This window comes from Perca fluviatilis, chromosome 9, assembly GCF_010015445.1.
Source record: "Perca fluviatilis chromosome 9, GENO_Pfluv_1.0, whole genome shotgun sequence".
NCBI classification, from domain to species: domain Eukaryota; kingdom Metazoa; phylum Chordata; class Actinopteri; order Perciformes; family Percidae; genus Perca; species Perca fluviatilis.
This window is the reverse complement of record NC_053120.1, coordinates 788,656-812,692: the sequence shown is the minus strand read 5'-3', so window position 1 is coordinate 812,692 and position 24,037 is coordinate 788,656. Positions and strand designations below refer to the sequence as shown.

The following is a 24,037-nucleotide window of genomic DNA, read 5'->3' as shown; positions in this document are numbered from 1 at the left end:
TGGGATGTCCATAGTGGGAGACCAGTCTTCAGGGCCACCATGTCCCACAAACCATTTGAAATGATAAGCGCCAGTTTACAGCAAATGCAGGAGACAATGTTTTTATTCAAGCACGTCTTCAAAGACACATGAAATGTATCCTTCAAAAGATGCCTTTTTTCAACCCTAAAATGACCATTGCTTGCTTACAGATTTACGCAAACTCTCACACACACACATACACACACACACACACACATACACACACACACACACACAAACACACACACACACACACACACACACACAGCTACATAATACAACTATAATTTCATGCATCGGCCTACAAGGGCAAAATGGTTGAATCTGGTGAAATACTGTAAAAATGTCAAATATGACTAGTTTTCTTCAAAATGAAATGCTGACATTACAGAATGCATGGTTTTATACTGTAAAGGCAGTGAGATCAAAACATGTGGTTATAATGGAAGTCAATGGGGCCATTTTTGCCTCGAGAAGGTGTCCAGAGGGGAGTATCTGGAATTACATAAAAAATACTAATGCAATCAAATCAGTTTTGTTGCTTATCTTTGACATATCCAAGCCTCTAATCCCCACCAAAGCCCCATTCCCCTATGATTTATTTTATGGAAAATAATTAATGTTTTGTTGGGTTTTTCATAAATAATTGTTACTTTAAAGATTTAAAACTGGCATTTAAAGGGTTAAAATCCAGAAAATTATTAAATTTTTGGTAGTTTTGAGCAATTTACAAGTAGTTTAAGTGATTTATGAAAAAAAAGCAGAAAAAAATATTGATATATGATGATTTAATATCAGTTTTTTGGACATGTACATTTTTGCCTCGAAGGTGTCCAAAGGGAGTATCTGGAACTATGTAAAAAATACTAATGCAATCAAATTAATTTTGTTGCTTATCTTTGACATATCCAAGCCTCTAATCACCACCAAAGCCCCATCTAGATATTATTCATTATATGGAAAAAAAATCATTTTTTGTGTTTTTTGTAATAAAAAATGAAATACTTCAAATACATAAACTGGCATTTAAAGGGTTAAAATCCTGAAAATGATTGAATGTTTGGTAGTTTTGATTAGGTTAGAAGTTGTTTAAGTGATTTATGAAAAAAAATCAGAAAAAAATATTGATATATGATGATTTAATAACAGTTTTTGTGTGCGTGGACATTTTTGCCTCGAAGGTGTCGAGAGTAAGTTTTTTTAAGGAGGGCATGAGGGTTAAGTGTAAGAAATTTAGTGACATCCAATCTTTTATTTCACGTAGACAATTAGTCAGTGCTTCAATAGAATTTGTTTTGGTATTTAAAGGTAAATAGATCTGGACGTCATCTGCAAAGCAGTGAAACGAAATATTATATTTTTGGAAAATTGATCCCATGGGCAGCATATACAGTGAAACAAGACTGGGCCTAAGATTGAGCCTTGGGGCACCCCGCTGTTAATCGGTGCTTTACTAGAGTAAAAAGGCCCAAGGTTTACAGAAAAAGATCTGTCTGTCAGATATGACCGGAACCACTTCAGAGCCGTGCCTTTGATGCCTGCACAGCACTCGAGTCTTGACAGTAAAATCTTGTGGTCAACCGTATCAAACGCAGCAGTCAGATCTAAAAGCACTAACACAGCAGAGCTACCATTATCAGAAATTAAAAGGAGATCGTTAAATACTTTTAAAAGAGCTGTTTCCGTACTCTGATAAGATTTAAAACCAGACTGACATTTTTCAAAGATATTGTTTGATTTGAGGTGGACTAAAAGTTGTGTGTAAACCACTTTTTCTAAAATTTTTGATAAAAAAAGGCAGCTTGGAAACTGGCCTGTAATTGGACAAAACAGAAAAGTCCAAATTATGTTTTTTTAGGAGGGGTTGTACGATAGCCTTTTTAAAAGCTGCTGGTACAGATCCAGTTGAAAGAGACATATTTATCATATTTAAAATATAAAGCCCAACAGTTTCAAAAACATCTTTAAAAAGCTTTGCAGGAAGGCTGTCCAATGAACAGACCGAAGGTCTTAAACATTGGACCATCTTTAACAAATCAGAGAAAGATATTGGCATAAAATTTTCAAAGATGACTGAACATAACGGTACGATGCTGGGATCTGGTGCAGTACAATATGTTAATGCCCGAATATTGGACACCTTATCAGTGAAAAATGTACAGAATCTGTCACACAGAATGGCACTAGGAATAATGCCAGTGTGTTCAGGGGGATTGATTATCCTATTTAATACATTAAAAAGGACATGAGGTTTATGACAGTTATTTTGCACGAGGTTTGAGATGTACTGAGTCTTTGCCACTTTAACAGCGACCTGGTAGTTAGACAAACAGTTTCTTAAAATCCCCAGAGAAATATGAAGCTTGTCTTTCCTCCATTTCCTCTCCGCACGTCTTCATTCCCTTCTGAGAGCACGAGTAGTGTCATTGAACCATGGCTCTCTATTTGAGTTAGCACTCCTGAGCTTTTAACGGTGCTATTGAGTCAAGGATTTCCGTACACGTGGAGTCAAATAAAATAACCATCTCCTCAATGTCCTTAAATGAATAAGTGTCTAGGGACATTACTGTCAAACGCTGCAGGAAATAGTAAGGCTGTAGAAGGATTTATTAAGCACTGCTGACGCATGGGGAAGCACGACTTGCTTTGAGAGCACGGCAAAGAAACAGTAAACAGAACTGGCATATGGTCAGAGATACCTGCATCTGAAATGTCCTTTATGGACAAATTTAGACCTGTGACAAGACCAGGTCCAGAAAATGTCCCTTGTTATGAGTCGGGCTGTTCACAGACTGAGTAAGGTTAAAAGAGTCCAAAATGTTTAAAAAGTCCTTGACCAAAGGCTTAGAAACACCGCAAACATGAATATTAAAATCACCAACAATTAAAAAATGATTATAGTTTAGCACAATGCCAGCCACAAACGCCGAAAAGTCATTGATAAACTCCTTGTTAAATTTAGGAGGGCGGTAAATGAGTGCACATGCTCTTATATAGTTCACATGGGGTTTTTCTACAGTTCAGACTGGTTTTAAAAACTGTCGCTAGGCCTCCACCTTTCCCCGTGGTTCTAGGAGAGTTAAAGAAAGAACATGCCGGAGGAAGAAGCTCTGAGAAGGGGAAGAACTCACCGGGTTGAACCCACGTCTCCGAAAGAAACATGCAGTCAAGCTCCCGGGATAAAAAAAAAGTCATTTAACATAAAAGTCTTGTTAGACAATGATCTGACATTAATCAGTGCCAAATGAAGAACCGTATCCTGCATGTGCGGTGATTTGGCTCGAGCCAGAGAATTAAAATAAAGCTTGGACCCCTTCCTTATTTATCAGCAGCATATGAACAGTTATAATATATTTATAACAAACTAACGGGTTTGTGTGCAGATTAAAAGGTCCCACGGCATAAACATTTCACTCTGAGGTTTTTTAACATTAATATGCGTTCCCCCAGCCTGCCTAGAAATGGTGATAGGTGTAAACCGAGCCCTGGGTATCCTGCTCTGACTTTGAGAAAATGAAAGCTCAGATGGGCCGATCTGGAATCTTCCCTTTATGATGTCATAAGGAGCAAGGTTACCTCCCCTTTCTCTGCTTTGCCTGCTCAGAGAATTTGGCCCATCCATGAGAAAGAGAGAGAGACATCATGGCTTTCAAACGAGCAAAGCGGCAGTTGGTCAAGGCCACACCCCCACCCTCCACCTTGCCCCCCCTCTCTCTCCTCAATAGCTACAGACACAGAAATGGCACATCCTAAGGAAAGCTCATTGTGGGACTGGCTCTAGTGGCTCTAATTCTGCACCAAGGCTGAATTTAGGGAAAGAGACTTCAGATACAATATTAGGGGACCACTAAGGTCTATATAAAAGAGACTTCAGATACAGTATTAGGGGACCACTAAGGTCTATATAAAAGAGACTTCAGATACAGTATTAGGGGACCACTAAGGTCTATATAAAGAGACTTCAGATACAGTATTAGGGGACCACTAAGGTCTATATAAAGAGACTTCAGATACAGTATTAGGGGACCACTAAGGTCTATATAAAAGAGACTTCAGATACAGTATTAGGGGACCACTAAGGTCTATATAAAAGAGACTTCAGATACAGTATTAGGGGACCACTAAGGTCTATATAAAAGAGACTTCAGATACAGTATTAGGGGACCACTACGGTCTATATAAAAGAGACTTCAGATACAGTATTAGGGGACCACTAAGGTCTATATAAAAGAGACTTCAGATACAGTATTAGGGGACCACTAAGGTCTATATAAAAGCATCAAAAGAGCACCATGTCATGGGACCTTTAAAGACGTCTGTTAAAACCACATTTCTATCAAAAGTCAGACACTTTTAAATCGGCTTTATATTATGTTTTATTATTGATATACTGCTGATAGATGTCTTCATTTCAAACAGGCAGAAAACAATATAAAGATCAGTCAGTTTTTATTTTCTGAATCCGTTTATTGAAACACATTTCAACTTCACATCACTCAGAAGTCCACAGAAATAAAATAATAAAGACAGACGGACGATGTTTCATACACAGATCAAGGGTTAGGGTAACCCTAATATTAGGGTTACCCTAACCCTAATAACAGTTTAAAGGCTCCAACACACCAACCCGACGGCCGACTGTCAGCAGGAAAGCCAGTCGGACTGATCAGTCTCCCCGAGGTCCAAAAACTGTCTCAGAACACACCGAAGCGACGCTGACTTGAGCGTACGTTCTGCTCCTGCGAGAGACGTAATACGTCTCCATAACAGCAGGTGTCGCTAATCTGATTTGTCACTCAAAAAATGAAAACCGTAAATGAGGGAAAATCTCTCTAGACGTGATAATCACAGAGCACGCTGTGGTCAGTCCTTGTTTTCATCAGAGAGTGGTGATGGTAGTCAAGAAGGATCGTTGTCATCACTTGCTGAACACAAGGAAATACTACGGCTAGTAATAAGAAGATACTGGCGTTGGCAGCTCTCGGATTCGCTAGTTAAGGGTTAGCACTCCACCAATCACATTGCTCATTGAGTCCGACTGCCCACTGGCCAATTCAACAAGTCAAATCGGCCAAAATTAAAGCTGACAGCTCCTCCGACTGACGACGGCACGGGACACACTGAACAGACTTGAGTCACCGACCTCGCCAGACTGTCTGACGGCTGATTATCAGGTCGATGGGTCAGCGCCTTAACTTCACACTTAACGCCTTCAGCAGTATTTCAGTCATCTGTTCTGCTGCTCTGATTCATGATGCATCAGCAACATTTAAAGTGTTTATTATTAACTTTATCATCATTATTAGTCTTAGTATTATTAGTATTTTTATTATTATTATTATTATTATTATTACTATTTCAGGGCTCCATGTTGGTTTAGTTGCCAGAATTTCTGAAAGGAAACATTGACGGATGTATTTCTAAATTTAAAACACCGAACATTTCTATAATTTCAGTTTAACTTGAAAAACTTTGATTAATTAGTGAAAATCTGCTGAAGAACAAAATATTATATTAAAAGTTAAAGATGCATAAAATACTGACTTATGTTGTAAAATTACTGGATGGATTTATGAAGGAGTTAAATGTTTATAAATTCTGTATTTAATGACTTTGACTTCTGAACACTGCTTTTATTTTGTGAACAGGAACAGGAAACAGACGTGAGATTTCACCGCCACGAGTACCGAAAATCAGATGGTTTGGGACGATGTGATTGGCTGCTTTGTCCGTCACATGACTTTAATAAATTCATATTAAACAGACAGTTACTTCGCTCGCTAACCTTCAGGACTGCACTTCCTGCTGCACTTCACAATAAAAGCCTTCCAGAGGAAAAGCTTTTATTGTGAAGCTGCAGCAGGAAGTGGGTCGTTTAACAAAGTTCACAATTAATACACTTCAGAATTAAAGGAAACAAAAAATACTTAGTAAAATAAAACGTTCAAGGATAAACAGCATAAAACAAAGATTCAGTCAGTGAAACAAAAAACACAAAATCTGTAAACACAAACAGGAAGTTTAGTGTTATTACATTATTATATCATATATAGATATCATAAGCTGCAAACTCAGACTAAACAACCAGAGTCATACTGGTGTTAAACTGGGATTAAACCACAGTTAAACTGGAGCAACAGTTTAGGTAAAAGTGGACTTAAACTTAGAGTTAAACTGAGTTTAAATGGGGAAAATACGAAGTCAGAACTGCACTAAACTTGGAATGAAACTAGATTTTAATTCCAGATTCAAGTGGAGTTAAGAGTTTAAAGTTACACTGAAGGTATTACAGCTAAACTGGAGATAAAGTGGAGTGTAAATGGTTATTTTCAGCCCTTTAAATAAAACAAACATAAAACATCAAAAGAACATGTTTTCACCTGTTTGACCTCTGCCATGATTTTAACTAACATTTAAAGAACCAAAAAAAAAAAAGTGCCATTCAGTCTGTAGAGTCCAGTAGAGTCAGGTAGGGTGTGGTAGAGTCCGGTAGAGTCGTGCAAAGTCTTGTCCAAATAGTAGTTGCTTCCAACCACAGCACGAAGCCAGTTTTACAAACGCCTCTTTTACTACGGTGGTCTACAGGGAAAATCCTTCCTGGATTTTTAGCTGCAATACCGCAAGAGGACACTGCCAGGCTGAGTGCTGTTCCTGGGGTTCCTGCTAGCTAAACAGAGAAAGTGATTCATCTGAACACATCTTAACATTAGCCTGCTTGTGTTGGATGGATGGCACAAATTGTTCCTATTATCTGCGGCCGAGTGTTTACACAGAGGCAGCGTGTTACGGCCGGGTTTCAGGGTAAAACTGCGGAGTGATCAGCGCGATAATACTAATGTTTTTGTTCTGGCAGCTTGAGTCTCCAAGACTTTGCTCACAATGGTGCAACATTGGGAAAGCAGATAGTGTGGTCCAGTAGAGTCCCGTAGAGTCCATTACAGTCCCGTGGAGTCCATTACAGTTCAGTAGAGTCCATTACAGTTCAGTAGAGTCCATTAGAGTCCATTACAGTTCAGTAGAGTCCATTAGAGTCCAGTAGAGTCTGATATAGTCTGGTATATTCCAGGAGACACAGGTTTAAGGGTTAAGACAAGTTCTCTGCTGACTGGAGGCATCAATCAGAGGATGAAGAAGAGGAGGATGACAACGAAGAGGATTGCGAGCAACACGCCGATAGCACACCACTGGCGACGGTCTGTCGAGAGACACACTGTTAAAATCAAATCATTCATCATTAACTATTACTGTCTATAACTATTACTGTCTATAACTGACTATTACTGTCTATAACTAACTATTACTGTCTATACCTAACTATTACTGTCTATAACTAACTATTACTGTCTAACTTATTATTACTGTCTATAACCAACTATTACTGTCTATAACTTACTATTACTGTCTATAGCTAACTATTACTGTCTATACCTAACTATTACTGTCTATACCTAACTATTACTGTCTAACTTATTATTACTGTCTATAACTAACTATTACTGTCTATAACTTATTATTACTGTCTGTACCTAACTATTACTAACTATTACTGTCTATAACTAACTATTACTGTCTGTAACTATTACTGTCTATACCTAACTATTACTAACTATTACTGTCTATAACTAACTATTACTGTCTGTAACTATTACTGTCTATAACTATTACTGTCTATAACTATTACTATCTGTAACTATTACTGTCTATAACTATTACTGTCTAACTATTACTGTCTGTAACTAACTATTACTGTCTATAACTAACTATTACTGTCTATAACTATTACTGTCTATAACTGACTATTACTGTCTATAACTAACTATTACTGTCTATACCTAACTATTACTGTCTATAACTAACTATTACTGTCTAACTTATTATTACTGTCTATAACCAACTATTACTGTCTATAACTTACTATTACTGTCTATAGCTAACTATTACTGTCTATACCTAACTATTACTGTCTATACCTAACTATTACTGTCTAACTTATTATTACTGTCTATAACTAACTATTACTGTCTATAACTTATTATTACTGTCTGTACCTAACTATTACTAACTATTACTGTCTATAACTAACTATTACTGTCTGTAACTATTACTGTCTATACCTAACTATTACTAACTATTACTGTCTATAACTAACTATTACTGTCTGTAACTATTACTGTCTATAACTATTACTGTCTATAACTATTACTATCTGTAACTATTACTGTCTATAACTATTACTGTCTAACTATTACTGTCTGTAACTAACTATTACTGTCTATAACTAACTATTACTGTCTAACTTATTATTACTGTCTATAACCAACTATTACTGTCTATAACTTACTATTACTGTCTATAGCTAACTATTACTGTCTATACCTAACTATTACTAAGTATTACTGTCTATAACTAACTATTACTGTCTAACTTATTATTACTGTCTATAACTAACTATTACTGTCTATAACTTATTATTACTGTCTGTAACTATTACTGTCTATACCTAACTATTACTAACTATTACTGTCTATAACTAACTATTACTGTCTGTAACTATTACTGTCTATAACTAACTATTACTGTCTATAAATAACTATTACTGTATGTTTTGAAAACTTTAATAATAAATATAGCTGCAAGCAGCAATGAAGAGGCCAAGCAGTACACTAGCAGGATTGGCGTTGCCATGACATGAGCAATCAGAATCAGAATCAGAAATACTTTAATAATCCCAGGGGGAAATTGTTTTTACATCAACTCACAGCAACTTTGATGGCAATTGGATAAAGAATGGCTGAGATATCAGCTCATTTACTTTGTTACAGTGCCCCTAGAGGCCAAATTACACCAATGTCCCTGTGCGTTCTCACAAGTGCCAAGTCCATGTACCAAGTTTGATTTCAATACATGTAAGCGTTGCTGAAATATGAGCCTACTTCCTGTGATTATAGCGCCCCCATAGTGGTCAAAAGTCACAAAATTTCTTCAGACTCCTCCTAATTGGGTCATGAGTCCAAGTATTGAGATTGGTTTTGATACACGAAAGCCTCCCCGAGATATGAGTTCACTTCTTGTTTAGCGCCTTCGCCGTCGAATTTGATTGGCTGTGACGGGCAAGCGAATTCGAATACCAATATGCAATGGAATAACTTTTGTGCGGCTTGGTCTGAAGATCATCTGTGCCAAGATTTGTGAAAATCTGAGAAATTTTGCGACCTGTGAAAACTTTTTAGTGTTTTTGATGAAATCCAATATGGCGGCCGGATCAATTAGGTTGACATCACAAACTGGCATGCGTCGGCCCTAGGACTTCCCACAGTAGTAAGTTAATCGCATGGATGCCACTCCAACTTTGACCCATTGGTGGCGCTAGACTGCATGTGGTGGAGACCTAAAACTTGGTGAAATGAATGGGACTGTCCCGAATCAATGTGCCACATTTCACAACTTTACTGTATGGTTCTATGCCATAGAACGGCTTTGCTGTTTGGCCCCCAATAATTCACTTTATCTATTACTATCAATCACGGTTTCTCTATTCTAGCTTTATTTGTGTCACTACTGCAGTGTAAACACTTAGGGGGGTGGAGGGGGTTTGGGGAGTTTACCGCTGGTCATGTGAGACACTTTGGCCAGTTTCTTCATGACGGTGTCCATCTTAGACTGAGTGTTGTCCACCTCATGAGTGAAGTCATCCAACATCCTGCAGGGAAAACACAAAGACACTTAACACATGTGGACAGCAAACAACCAGCAAACAACCAGGAAACAACCAGCAAACAATCAGCAAATACCAGGAAACAGCCAGCAAACAGCCAGCAAACAACCAGCAAACAACCAGCAAACAACCAGCAAACAACCAGCAAATAACCAGGAAACAACCAGCAAATAACCAGCAAATAACCAGGAAACAGGGTTTGTGTTAACCCCCCTCCTTTTCGGTTACCCAGAGATGGGGACTCGAGTCGCACTTAAACAGCTGACTTCAGACTTGACTCAGACTCGAGCTTCGAGACTCGTCAACAACCTGTTTTCATGCAATTGTTGCTTTTTAAATCTAAATGTATTCATATATTCGTATTTCTATTTTCTTTTATTGGCGCATATATGTTGGGGAAACCTATGACGAGCTGCATGTCCCCTGCACTTTGCCATAATGTGCAACGTAACACATGCGTTATGCCTTATGTGCGCGCACTCGCATATAAACAAAATGCATTGCTGATGGCGACACCAAGTCCTCCCGGAGTTGTGCCTTTTGTCATTAGTTTTGTTTTCAATAACTTGGTAAACAGTGGCAGTAAGAGAACAGCTACATGCAAGGTGTGTGGCACCAAGATACATGATGCTGGATCAACAATGTCAGACTTCATCAGGCATCTCCAAACGCTCCCAGATAGGTCAGTGACTGAGACGTTACATTTAGCATATATCGTCACAGGTAACAAGCTAACCATCGCTAAGTGTTGTGCTAATGCTGGGAACAGGCACATTGTATCTTTATAGTTAGTAGTTGCTGAGGCTCAGACATCCATGGTGCACAGGAGGTGGGACGCACAGATCCATCTCCCTAGGAACAAACGCTGTGTCGGGGGGGCTAACTCATGTGATGCATAATTGATCCCGTGGATGATTTGTAGGCTGTTAAGTGAACAAGTTGTACCCGGTCCACCAAACACTGGACCATCTGGATGGTCTTAATTCTGCACATATTTCTGTTACTGTAGTCCATATTTCTGTTACTATTTAATTATTTCATCCATGCGTGGTGCAGCCGTCACCGTGGAGACGCTGGCCTCACTAACCTCTCCTCCTCTGAGTCGGGTCTCCCTCGCGCTGGGCTCAGTTTCACTGAGCGTACTAACACTTAGAAAATAAATGGCATTACATTAGTGAGTTCAAACTGCATATTAGGCCTGCATATTAGGCCTGCATTCAAATATGAATCACGATTTTTTTGCTTAGAATTTATATCACGATTCTCTGCCACGATTTTTTTCTCACGATGTGTAATGTTTATTGCACATATGAACCATGACAAAAAAAAAATTGGCAGTACCAAACATTGATTTTTAGCACCTAGAGCACATTGCACATTACCACAAGTCTGTAAACATAGAGGCTTCAATGAATAAAGAAAATAAAGTAAATACTGGCCATTTTAGTACAGTAGGCTACCAAAAAGAGACTGATTGGTTGGCTGATTCTCATCCCTAGTACCTGGATTTTCATCAGTATCCATTTGGTTTATTTCCGAACTTCCGCGCTCGCTCGACGAGTGAAACATGTGACTAAAAGTGCTTTGTCATTGGCTGAGGGTGAAGACCTGAACTGTGTGAGAGATGTCCTACCAAAATAAAGGCCGAAAATCCAAATTTTTTATTTTTTTTTAAAATCAAAGTCATTTAAAAATGTTATCGTGAACAGGGTGAATCAAGATCGTGATTTTATAACAATTTATCGTGCAGGCCTCCTGCATATTATGCGTAATTTGGACTGACACTGAGATGCATGTTGTTCTGTAACTGGCGTGGCGCTGCCACTATTCTCTTGTTTTCCACTTCGACATTAGACATTTTTTTGAGTGAAAGAGACGTTACATTTAGAATATATCATCACAGGTAACAAGCTAACCATCGCTAAGTGTTGTGCTAATGATGGGAACAATTGTATTTTTATAGTTGTATGATGTGACAGACTTAGGTTAATATTTCACCAGGTCCGAGGGCTAGAGGGATGTGTTAAGTAGACCCCATAAAGTTATCCTACAACTGATTTTAATACTGTACTGTCTGGATGGTAGCTACAGGACATGCTTTGAATTTAATAGATTTGTGGGACAGATCAGATGGTCAGAGACTTGAGACTTGTCTTGGACTTCCAAAAAATGACTTGTGAACATCTCTGGTGTTACCCCTCCTTCTAGATGAGGCTACGGCTACATCCACACTGCTCCGTAATGTATATTGTGTGAAGCTCCTTACACTGCCTGTTCATCCAGCTCCATGCCGATCCTCTCGGACATGTTCTTCAGGACTCCGATCGTTCCCGACACCAGTTCCAGCTGTTCATCTTGCTGCTCCGCCATCAGCTGTTAAAACGCACACAGAGAGACACACACACACACACACACACACACACACACACACAGAGAGACAGACACACACACACACTAATGTTGATATAATTGCCACTGTTATCAACTGCTATCAGTGTCTCTGTATATCTGTAGCAGTGTCTCTGTATATCTGTATCAGTGTCTCTGTATATCTGTATCAGTGTCTCTGTATATCTGTATCAGTGTTTCTGTATATCTGTATCAGTGTCTCTGTATATCTGTATCAGTGTCTCTGTATATCTGTATCAGTGTCCTCTGTATATCTGTATATCTGTATCAGTGTCTCTGTATATCTGTATCAGTGTCTCTGTATATCTGTATATCTGTATATCTGTATCAGTGTCTCTGTATATCTGTATCAGTGTCTCTGTATATCTGTATCAGTGTCTCTGTATATCTGTATCAGTGTCTCTGTATATCTGTATGTGTCTCAATGTATATCAGTGTCTCTGTATATCTGTATCAGTGTCTCTGTATATCTGTATCAGTGTCTTTGTATATCTGTATCAGTGTCTCTGTATATCTGTATCAGTGTCTTCTGTATATCTGTATCAGTGTCTCTGTATATCTGTATCAGTTAGTGTCTTTGTATATCTGTATATCTGTATCAGTGTCTCTGTATATCTGTATCAGTGTCTCTGTATATCTGTATCGTATCTCGTTGTATATCTGTATCAATTGTCTCTGTATATCTGTATAGTGTAATCTGTAATATATCTGTATATCTGTATCAGTGTCTCTGTATATCTGTATATCTGTATCAGTGTTCTGTATATCTGTATATCTGTATCAGTGTCTCTGTATATCTGTTTTATCGTATCGCGTCTCTGTATATCTGTACAGTGTCTTGTATATCTGTATCAATGTCTCTGTATATCTGTATATCTGTATCAGTTTCTCTGTATATCTGTTATTTGTATCAGTGTCTCTGTATATCTGTATCAATGTCTCTGTATATCTGTATATCTGTATCAGTCTCTCTGTATATCTGTATATCGATCAGGTCTCTGTATATTGTATCAATGTCTCTGTATATCTGTATATCTGTATCAGTGTCTCTGTATATCTGTATATCTGTATGTTGTCCTGTATATCTGTATCAGTGTCTCTGTATATGTGTATCTGTATGTCTCTGTATATCTGTATATCTGTATCAGTGTCTCTGTTATATCTGTATATATGTTTCTGTATATCTGTATCAATGTCTCTGTATATCTGTATATATCTGTATCAGTGTCTCTGTATATCTTTTATCTATATCTATGTATCTGTATGTCTGTATATATCTCTGTATATCTGTATCAGTGTCTCTGTATTCTGTATATCTGTATCAGTGTCTCTATATCTGTATCAGTGTCTTGTATATCTGTATCAATGTCTCTGTATATCTGTGTATGTATCTGTATATCTGTATCAGTGTCTTGTATATCTGTGTATTGTATCTGTATCAGGTCTCTGTATCTGTATAATGTCTCTGTATATTATATTTGGTCTCTGTATATCTGTATCAGTGTCTCTGTATATCTGTATTCTGTATCAGTGTCTGTATTCTGTATATCTGTATCAGTGTCTCTGTATATTGTATATCTGTATCAGTCTCTGTATATCTGTATATCTGTATCGTGCTCTGTATATCTGTAAATGTCTCTGTATATCTGTATCTGTATGTGTCTCGTATATCTGTATCTGTATCAGTGTCTCTGTATATTGTATATCTGTATTGTGTCTGTATTATATCTGTATCAGTGTCTATCTGTATATCTGTATCTTCTCGTATATCTGTATCTGTCTCTGTATATCTGTATATCTGTCGTGCTCTTGTATATTGTGTCTCTGTATATCGTATATCTGTATCAGTGTCTCTGTATATCTGTATATCTGTATCAGTGCTCTGTATATTATCTGTATAGTTCTCTGTATATTGTATCAATGTCTCTGTATATCTGTATCAGTGTCTCTGTATATCTGTATATCTGTATCAGTGTCTCTGTATATCTGTATGTGTTCTATATATTGTATCAGTTCTCTGTATATCTGTATCAGTTATTCTGTATATCTGTATCAGGTCTCTGTATATCTATATTTGTTCTGTATTTTCTGTATATCTGTATATCTGTATATCTGTATCTGTTTTTGTATATCTGTATCAGTCTCTGTATATCTGTATATCTGTATCAGTGTCTCTGTATATCTGTATATCTGTATCAGTGTCTCTGTATATCTGTATCAGTGTCTCTGTATATCTGTATAGTGTCTCTGTATATCTGTATATCTGTATTTCTGTATATCTGTATCAGTGCTCTGTGTTGTATATCTGTAATCAGTGTCTCTGTATATCTGTATCAGTGTCTCTGTATATCTGTATGTTCTCTTATCTGTATATCTGTATCAGTGTCTCTGTATATCGTATCATGTATATCTGTATGTGTCTTATGTATCTCTGTATATCTGTATCGTTCTCTTTGTATATCTGTATCAGTGTCTCTGTATATCTGTATCAAGTCTCTATCTGTATATCTGTATCAGGTCTCTGTATATCTGTATCTATCATCTGTATATCTGTATATCTGTATCAGTGCTCTATATCTGTATCAGTGTCTGTATATCTGTATCAGTCTCTGTATATCTGTATATCTGTATCAGTGTCTCTGTATATCTGTATATCTGTATCAGTGTCTGTATATTGTTATTGTATCGTTCTCTGTATACTGTATGTGTCTGTATATCTGTAGCGTTCTGTATATCTGTATCAGTGTCTCTGTATATCTGTATGTGTCTCTGTATATCTGTATCAGTGTCTCTGTATATCTGTATCAGTGTCTCTATTGTATCGGTCTCTGTATATCTGTATATGTTATCTGTATATCTGTATATCTGTTATCATTGTCTGTATATCTGTATATGTATATTGTCTCTGTATATGTATAATCTGTATCATTGTCTCTGTATATCTGTATATCTGTATCAGTGTCTCTATATCTGTATATCTGTATCATTGTCTCTGTATATGTATATCTGTATCAGTGTCTCTTATATCTGTATATCTGTATCAGGTCTCTGTATATCTGTATCAGTGTCTCTGTATATCTGTATCAGTGTCTCTGATATCTGATATATCAGTGTCTCTGTATATCTATTGTCTGTATATCTGTATATCTGTATCAGTCTCTGTATATCTGTATCAGTGTCTTGTATATCTGTATCAGTCTGTATATTATAGTCTCTGTATATCTGTATCAGGTCTCTGTATTCTGTATATTTTTAGTGTCTGTATTCTGTATATCTGTATCAGTGTCTCTGTTTATATCTGTATCAGTGTCTTGTATATCTGTATCAGTGTCTCTGTATATCTGTATCAATCTCTGTATATCTGTATCAGTGTCTCTGTATATCTGTATCAGTGTCTCTGTATATCTGTATCAGTGTCTCTGTATATCTGTATCTGTCTGTATATCTGTATCAGTGTCTCTATATTTATCTGTATCAGTCTCTGTATATCTGTATCAGTGTCTCTGTATATCTGTATCATCTCTGTATATCTGTATATCTGTATCAGTGTCTCTGTATATCTGTATCAGTGTCTGCGTATATCTGTATCAGGTCTCTGTATATCTGTATCAGTGTCTCTGTATATCTGTATCGTGTCTCGTATATCTGTATATCTGTATCTCTGTATATTGTATCAGTGTCTCTGTATATCTGTATCAGTGTCTCTGTATATCTGTATATCTGTATCAGCGTCTCTGTATTCTGTATCAGTGTCTCTGTATATCTGTATCAGCGTCTCTGTATATCTGTATCAGTATCTCGTATATCTGTATCAGTGTCTCTGTATATCTGTATATCTGTATCAGTGTCTCTGTATATCTGTATCAGTGTCTCTTTTATATCTGTATCAGTGTCTCTGTATATCTGTATCGTCTCTTATATCTGTATCAGTGTCTCTGTATATCTGTATCAGTGTCTCTGTATATCTGTATCAGTGTCTCTGTATATCTGTATCAGTGTCTCTGTATATCTGTATTAGTGTCTCTGTATATCTGTATCAGTGTCTCTGTATATCTGTATATACTGTATCATTGTCTCTGTATATCTGTATATCTGTATTTGTCTGTATATCTGTATATCTGTATCAGTGTCTCTGTATATCTGTATATCTGTATCAGTGTCTCTCTATATCTGTATCAGTGTCTCTGTATATCTGTATCAGTGTCTCTGTATATCTGTATCTGTATCAGTGTCTCTGTATATCTGTATATCTGTATCAGTTCTCTGTATATCTGTATGTTTCTCTGTATATCTGTATCAGTGTCTCTGTATATCTGTATCGTATCTCTGTATATCTGTATATCTGTATCAGTGTCTCGTATATCTGTATATCTGTATATCGTGTCTCTGTATATCTGTATATCTGTATCAGTGTCTCTGTATATCTGTATAGTGTCTTTTCTGTATATCTGTATCAGTGTCTCTGTATATCTGTATCAGTGTCTCTGTATATTTATCAGTGTCTCTGTATATCTGTATCATTGTCTCTGTATATCTGTATCTAATTCTCTGTATATCTGTATCAGTTGTTGTATATCTGTATCAGTGTCTCTGTATCAGTGTCTCTGTATATCTGTATATTGTCTCTGTATCGTGTCTGTATATCTGTATCAGTGTCTCTGTATCAGTGTCTCTGTATTATCTGTCTCTTTAGTGTCTCTGTATATCTGTATAATTGTATCTGTATCTGTATCAGTGTCTCTGTATATCTGTATCAGTGTCTCTGTATATCTGTATCAGTGTCTCTGTATATCTGTATCAGTGTCTCTGTATATCTGTATCAGTGTCTCTGTATATCTGTATATCTGTATCTCTGTATCAGTGTCTCTGTATATCTGTATATCTGTATCAGTGTCTCTGTATATCTGTATCAGTGTCTCTGTATATCTGTATCAGTGTCTCTGTATATCTGTATCAGTGTCTCTGTATATCTGTATATGTGTCTCTGTATATCTGTATCAGTGTCTCTGTATATCTGTATATCTGTATCAGTGTCTCTGTATATCTGTATCAGTGTCTGTATATCTGTATCAGTGTCTCTGTATATCTGTATCAGTGTCTCTGTATATCTGTATCAGTGTCTCTGTATATCTGTATATCTGTATCAGTGTCTCTGTATATCTGTATCAGTGTCTCTGTATATCTGTATATCTGTATCAGATGTCTCTCTGTATATCTGTATCAGTGTCTCTGTATATTGTATCAGTGTCTCTGTATATCTGTATATCTGTATCAGTGTCTCTGTATATCTGTATCAGTGTCTCTGTATATCTGTATATCTGTATCAGTGTCTCTGTATATCTGTATATCTGTCTCTGTATATCTGTATCAGTGTCTCTGTATATCTGTATCAGTGTCTCTGTATATCTGTATCAGTGTCTCTGTATATCTGTATCAGTGTCTCTGTATATCTGTATCAGTGTCTCTGTATATCTGTATCTCTGTATATCTGTATCAGTGTCTCTGTATATCTGTATCAGTGTCTCTGTATATCTGTATCAGTGTCTCTGTATATCTGTATCAGTGTCTCTGTATATCTGTATCAGTGTCTCTGTATATCTGTATCTCTGTATCAGTGTCTCTGTATATCTGTATCAGTGTCTCTGTATCAGTGTCTCTGTATATCTGTATATCTGTATCAGTGTCTCTGTATATCTGTATCAGTGTCTCTGTATATCTGTATCAGTGTCTCTGTATCAGTGTCTCTGTATATCTGTATCAGTGTCTCTGTATATCTGTATATCTGTATCAGTGTCTCTGTATATCTGTATATCTGTATCAGTGTCTCTGTATATCTGTATATCTGTATCATTGTCTCTGTATATCTGTATATCTGTATCAGTGTCTCTGTATATCTGTATATCTGTATCAGTGTCTCTGTATATCTGTATATCTGTATCAGTGTCTCTGTATATCTGTATATCTGTATCAGTGTCTCTGTATATCTGTATATCTGTATCAGTGTCTCTGTATATCTGTATCGATTTGTCTCTGTATATCTGTGAGTGTCTCTGTATATCTGTATCGTAGTGTCTCTGTATATCTGTATATCTGTATCAGTTCTCTGTATATCTGTATCAGTGTCTCTGTATATCTGTATCAGTGTCTCTGTATATCTGTATCTTATATATCCAGTGTCTCTGTATATCTGTATGTATCTGTATCCGTGTCTCTGTATATCTGTATCAGTGTCTCTGTGTATATCTGTATCAGTGTCTCTGTATATCTGTATCTGTATATCTGTATCAGTGTCTCTGTATATCTGTATCAGTGTCTCTGTATATCTGTATCAGTGTCTCTGTATATCTGTATCAGTGTCTCTGTATATCTGTATCAGTGTCTCTGTATATCTGTGTTATCTGTATCAGGTCTCTGTATATCTGTATCAGTGTCTCTGTATATCTGTATATCTGTATCAGCGTCTCTGTATATCTGTATCAGTTCTCTGTATATCTGTATCAGTCTCTGTATATCTGTATCAGTTCTCTGTATATCTGTATATCTGTATCAGTGTCTCTGTATATCTGTATCAGTGTCTGTATATCTGTATCAGTGTCTCTGTATATCTGTATCAGTGTCTCTGTATATCTGTAAAGTGTCTCTGTATATCTGTATCAGTGTCTCTGTATATCTGTATCAGTTCTCTGTATATCTGTATCAGTGTCTCTGTATATCTGTATCAGTGTCTCTGTATATCTGTATCAGTGTCTGTATATCTGTATCAGTGTCTCTGTATATCTGTATATTGTCTCTGTATATCTGTATCAGTGTCTTGTATATCTGTATCAGTGTCTCCTGTATATCTGTATCAGTGTCTGTATATCTGTATATCAGTATCTTGTATCAGTGTCTCTGTATATCTGTATCAGTGTCTGTATCAGTGTCTCTGTATATCTGTATATCTGTATCAGTGTCTCTGTATATCTGTATCAGTGTCTCTGTATACGTCTCTGTAATATCTGTATATCTGTATCAGTGTCTCTGTATATCTGTATATCTGTATCAGTGTCTCTGTATATCTGTATATCTGTATCAGTGTCTCTGTATATCTGTATATCTGTATCAGTGTCTCTGTATATCTGTATCATTGTCTCTGTATATCTGTATCAGTGTCTCTGTATATCTGTATCATTGTCTTGTATATCTGTATCAGTGTCTCTGTATATCTGTATATCTGTATCAGTGTCTCTGTATATCTGTATATCTGTATCAGTGTCTTGTAATATCTGTATCAGTGTCTCTCTGTATATCTGTATCAGTGTCTCTGTATATCTGTATATCGTATCAGTGTCTCTGTATATCTGTATCAGTGATCTCTGTATATCTGTATCAGTGTCTCTGTATCGTGTATCTCTGTATATCTGTATCAGTGTCTGTATATCTGTATCAGTGTCTCTGTATCAGTGTCTCTGTATATCTGTATCAGTGTCTCTGTATATCTGTATCAGTGTCTCTGTATATCTGTATATCTGTATCAGTGTCTCTGTATATCTGTATATCTGTATCAGCGTCTCTGTATATCTGTATCAGTGTCTCTGTATATCTGTATATCTGTATCTGTGTCTCTGTATATCTGTATATCTGTATCAGTGTATATCTGTATATCTGTATCAGTGTCTTGTATATCTGTATATCTGTATCAGTGTCTCTTATATCTGTATCAGTGTCTCTGTATATCTGTATATCTGTATCAGTGTCTCTGTATATCTGTATATCTGTATCAGTGTCTCTGTATATCTGTATCAGCGTCTCTGTATATCTGTATATCTGTATATCTGTATCAGTGTCTCTGTATATCTGTATCAGTGTCTCTGTATATCTGTATCAGTGTCTCTGTATATCTGTATATCTGTATCAGTGTCTCTGTATATCTGTATATCTGTATCAGTGTCTCTGTATATCTGTATATCTGTATCAGTGTCTCTGTATATCTGTATATCTGTATCAGTGTCTCTGTATATCTGTATATCTGTATCAGTGTCTCTGTATATCTGTATATCTGTATCATTGTCTCTGTATATCTGTATCAGTGTCTCTGTATATCTGTATCAGTGTCTCTGTATATCTGTATCAGTGTATCTGTATATCTGTATCAGTGTCTCTGTATATCTGTATCAGTGTCTCTGTATATCTGTATCAGTGTCTGTATATCTGTATCAGTGTCTCTGTATATCTGTATCAGTGTCTCTGTATATCTGTATCATTGTCTCTGTATATCTGTATCAGTGTCTCTGTATATCTGTATCAGTGTCTCTGTATATCTGTATCAGTGTCTCTGTATATCTGTATCAGTGTCTCTGTATATCTGTATCAGTGTCTCTGTATATCTGTATCAGTGTCTCTGTATATCTGTATCAGTGTCTCTGTATATCTGTATCATTGTCTCTGTATATCTGTATATCTGTATCATTGTCTCTGTATATCTGTATATCTGTATCAGTGTCTCTGTATATCTGTATATCTGTATCAGTGTCTCTGTATATCTGTATCAGTGTCTCTGTATATCTGTATCAGTGTCTCTGTATATCTGTATCAGTGTCTCTGTATATCTGTATCATTGTCTCTGTATATCTGTATTGTCTATATCTGTATCATTGTCTCTGTATATCTGTATCAGTGTCTCTGTATATCTGTATATCTGTATCAGTGTCTCTGTATATCTGTATGTGTTATATCTGTATCAGTGCTCTGTATATCTGTATCAGTGCCTGTATATCTGTATCATGTCTCTGTATATCTGTATCATGTCTCTGTATATCTGTATCATTTCTCTGTATATCTGTATCTGATCTGTGTATCTGTATATCTGTATCAGTGTCTCTGTATGTATATCTGTATATCTGTATCAGTGTATCTGTATCGTGTATCTGTATATCTGTATCAGTGTATCTGTATCAGTGTATCTGTATATCTCTATCAGTGTATCTGTATATCTGTATCAGTGCTCTGTATATCTGATCAGTGTCTCTGTATATCTGTATCATTGTCTCTGTATATCTGTATCAGTGTCTCTGTATATCTGTATCATTGTCTCTGTATATCTGTATCATTGTCTCTGTATATCTGTATCATTGTCTCTGTATATCTGTATCAGTGTCTCTGTATCAGTGTATCTGTATATCTGTATCAGTGTATCTGTATCAGTGTATCTGTATATCTGTATCAGTGTATCTGTATCAGTGTCTCTGTATATCTGTATCAGTGTATCTGTATATCTGTATCAGTGTATCTGTATATCTGTATCAGTGTATCTGTATATCTGTATCGTTATCTGTATATCTGTATCAGTGTATCTGTATAGCGTCTCTGTATATCTGTATAGTGTATCTGTATCAGTGTATCTGTATATCTGTATCAGTGTCTCTGTATATCTGTATCAGTGTATCTGTATCAGCGTCTCTGTATATCTGTATCAGTGTCTCTGTATATCTGTATCAAGTGTCTCTGTATATCTGTATCAGTGTATCTGTATAGTCTCTGTATATCTGTATCAGTGTCTCTGTATATCTGTATCAGTGTCTCTGTATATCTGTATAGTGTCTTATCAGCGTCTCTGTATATCTGTATAGGTCTGTATATCTGTATCAGTGTCTCTGTATATCTGTATCAGTGTATCTGTATATCTGTATCAGTGTCTCTGTATCAGCGTCTCTGTATATCTGTATCAGTGTCTCTGTATATCTGTATCAGTGTATCTGTATATCTGTATCAGTGTCTCTGTATCAGCGTCTCTGTATATCTGTATCAGTGTCTCTGTATCAGTGTCTCTGTATATCTGTATCAGTGTCTCTGTATCAGTGTCTCTGTATATCTGTATCAGTGTATCTGTATATCTGTATCAGTGTCTCTGTATCAGTGTCTCTGTATATCTGTATCAGTGTCTCTGTATCAGTGTCTCTGTATATCTGTATCAGTGTCTGTATACTCTGTATATCTGTATCAGTGTCTCTGTATAGCTCTCTGTATATCTGTATCAGTGTCTCTGTATAGCGTCTCTGTATATCTGTATCAGTGTCTCTGTATGTGTCTCTATATCTGTATCAGTGTATCGTATATCTGTATCAGTGTCTCTGTATCTGTATCAATCTCTGTATATCTGTATCAGTGTCTCTGTATCAGTGTCTCTGTATATCTGTATCAGTGTCTCTGTATATCTGTATCAGTGTCTCTGTATCAGTGTCTCTGTATATCTGTATCAGTGTCTCTGTATATCTGTATCAGTGTATCTGTATCAGCGTCTCTGTATATCTGTATCAGTGTATCTGTATCAGTGTATCTGTATATCTGTATCAGTGTATCTGTATATCTGTATCAGTGTATCTGTATATCTGTATCTGTATATCTGTATCTGTATATCTGTATCTGTATATCTGTATCTGTATATCTGTATCAGTGTATCTGTATATCTGTATCAGTGTATCTGTATATCTGTATCAGTGTATCTGTATATCTGTATCTGTATATCTGTATCTGTATATCTGTATCTGTATATCTGTATCTGTATATCTGTATCTGTATATCTGTATCTGTATATCTGTATCTGTATATCTGTATCAGCGTCTCTGTATATCTGTATCAGCGTCTCTGTATCAGTGTCTCTGTATATCTGTATCAGTGTCTCTGTATATCTGTATATCTGTATCAGCGTCTCTGTATATCTGTATCAGTGTCTCTGTATATCTGTATCAGTGTCTCTGTATATCTGTATATCTGTATCAGCGTCTCTGTATATCTGTATCAGTGTCTCTGTATATCTGTATCAGTGTCTCTGTATATCTGTATCAGTGTCTCTGTATCTGTATCAGTGTCTCTGTATATCTTATATCTGTATCAGTGTCTCTGTATATCTGTATCAGTTCTCTGTATATCTGTATCAGTGTCTCTGTATATCTGTATAGTTCTCTGTATATCTGTATCAGTGTCTCTGTATATCTGTATCAGTGTCTCTGTATATCTGTATCGTGTCTCTGTATATCTGTATCATTGTCTCTGTATATCTGTATATCTGTATCAGTGTCTCTGTATATCTGTATCATTGTCTCTGTATATCTGTATCATTGTCTCTGTATATCTGTATCATTGTCTCTGTATATCTGTATCAGTGTCTCTGTATATCTGTATCAGTGTCTCTGTATATCTGTATATCTGTATCATTGTCTCTGTATATCTGTATCAGTGTCTCTGTATATCTGTATCAGCGTCTCTGTATATCTGTATATCTGTATCAGTGTCTCTGTATATCTGTATCAGTGTCTCTGTATATCTGTATCAGTGTCTCTGTATATCTGTATCAGTGTCTCTGTATATCTGTATCATTGTCTCTGTATATCTGTATCAGTGTCTCTGTATATCTGTATCAGTGTCTCTGTATATCTGTATCATTGTCTCTGTATATCTGTATCAGTGTCTCTGTATATCTGTATCAGTGTCTCTGTATATCTGTATCAGTGTCTCTGTATATCTGTATCAGCGTCTCTGTATATCTGTATATCTGTATATCTGTATCAGTGTCTCTGTATATCTGTATCAGTGTCTCTGTATATCTGTATCAGTGTCTCTGTATATCTGTATCAGTGTCTCTGTATATCTGTATCATTGTCTCTGTATATCTGTATCAGTGTCTCTGTATATCTGTATCAGCGTCTCTGTGTCCCATCCAGCAGCAGCAGATGGCCGCCAACCAAGAGTCTGGTTCTGTCCCAGGTTTCTGTCTCTATCTGTAAAGTGTATCTAGTGTCCTGGGATAGGTCTCTATCTGTAAAGTGTATCTAGTGTCCTGGGATAGGTCTCTATCTGTAAAGTGTATCTAGTGTCCTGGGATAGGTCTCTATCTGTAAAGTGTATCTAGTGTCC

General features: G+C 36.5%; 1 protein-coding gene across 1 annotated transcript in view; it reads right to left on the bottom strand.

Moving 5' to 3' along the window:
• Positions 1 to 4,453: 4,453 nt before the first annotated feature.
• Positions 4,454 to 24,037, bottom strand: part of stx6 (syntaxin 6) — a 24,041-nt gene continuing 4,457 nt past the window's right edge. The window contains exons 6-8 of the mRNA XM_039811713.1: positions 12,003 to 12,109; positions 9,627 to 9,721; positions 4,454 to 7,216 (exon numbers count right to left, since the gene is read on the bottom strand). Of these exons, the coding sequence (XP_039667647.1) occupies positions 7,140 to 7,216; positions 9,627 to 9,721; positions 12,003 to 12,109 (279 nt within the window). The 3' untranslated portion in view covers positions 4,454 to 7,139. The remainder of the gene's footprint in view (positions 7,217 to 9,626; positions 9,722 to 12,002; positions 12,110 to 24,037) is intronic.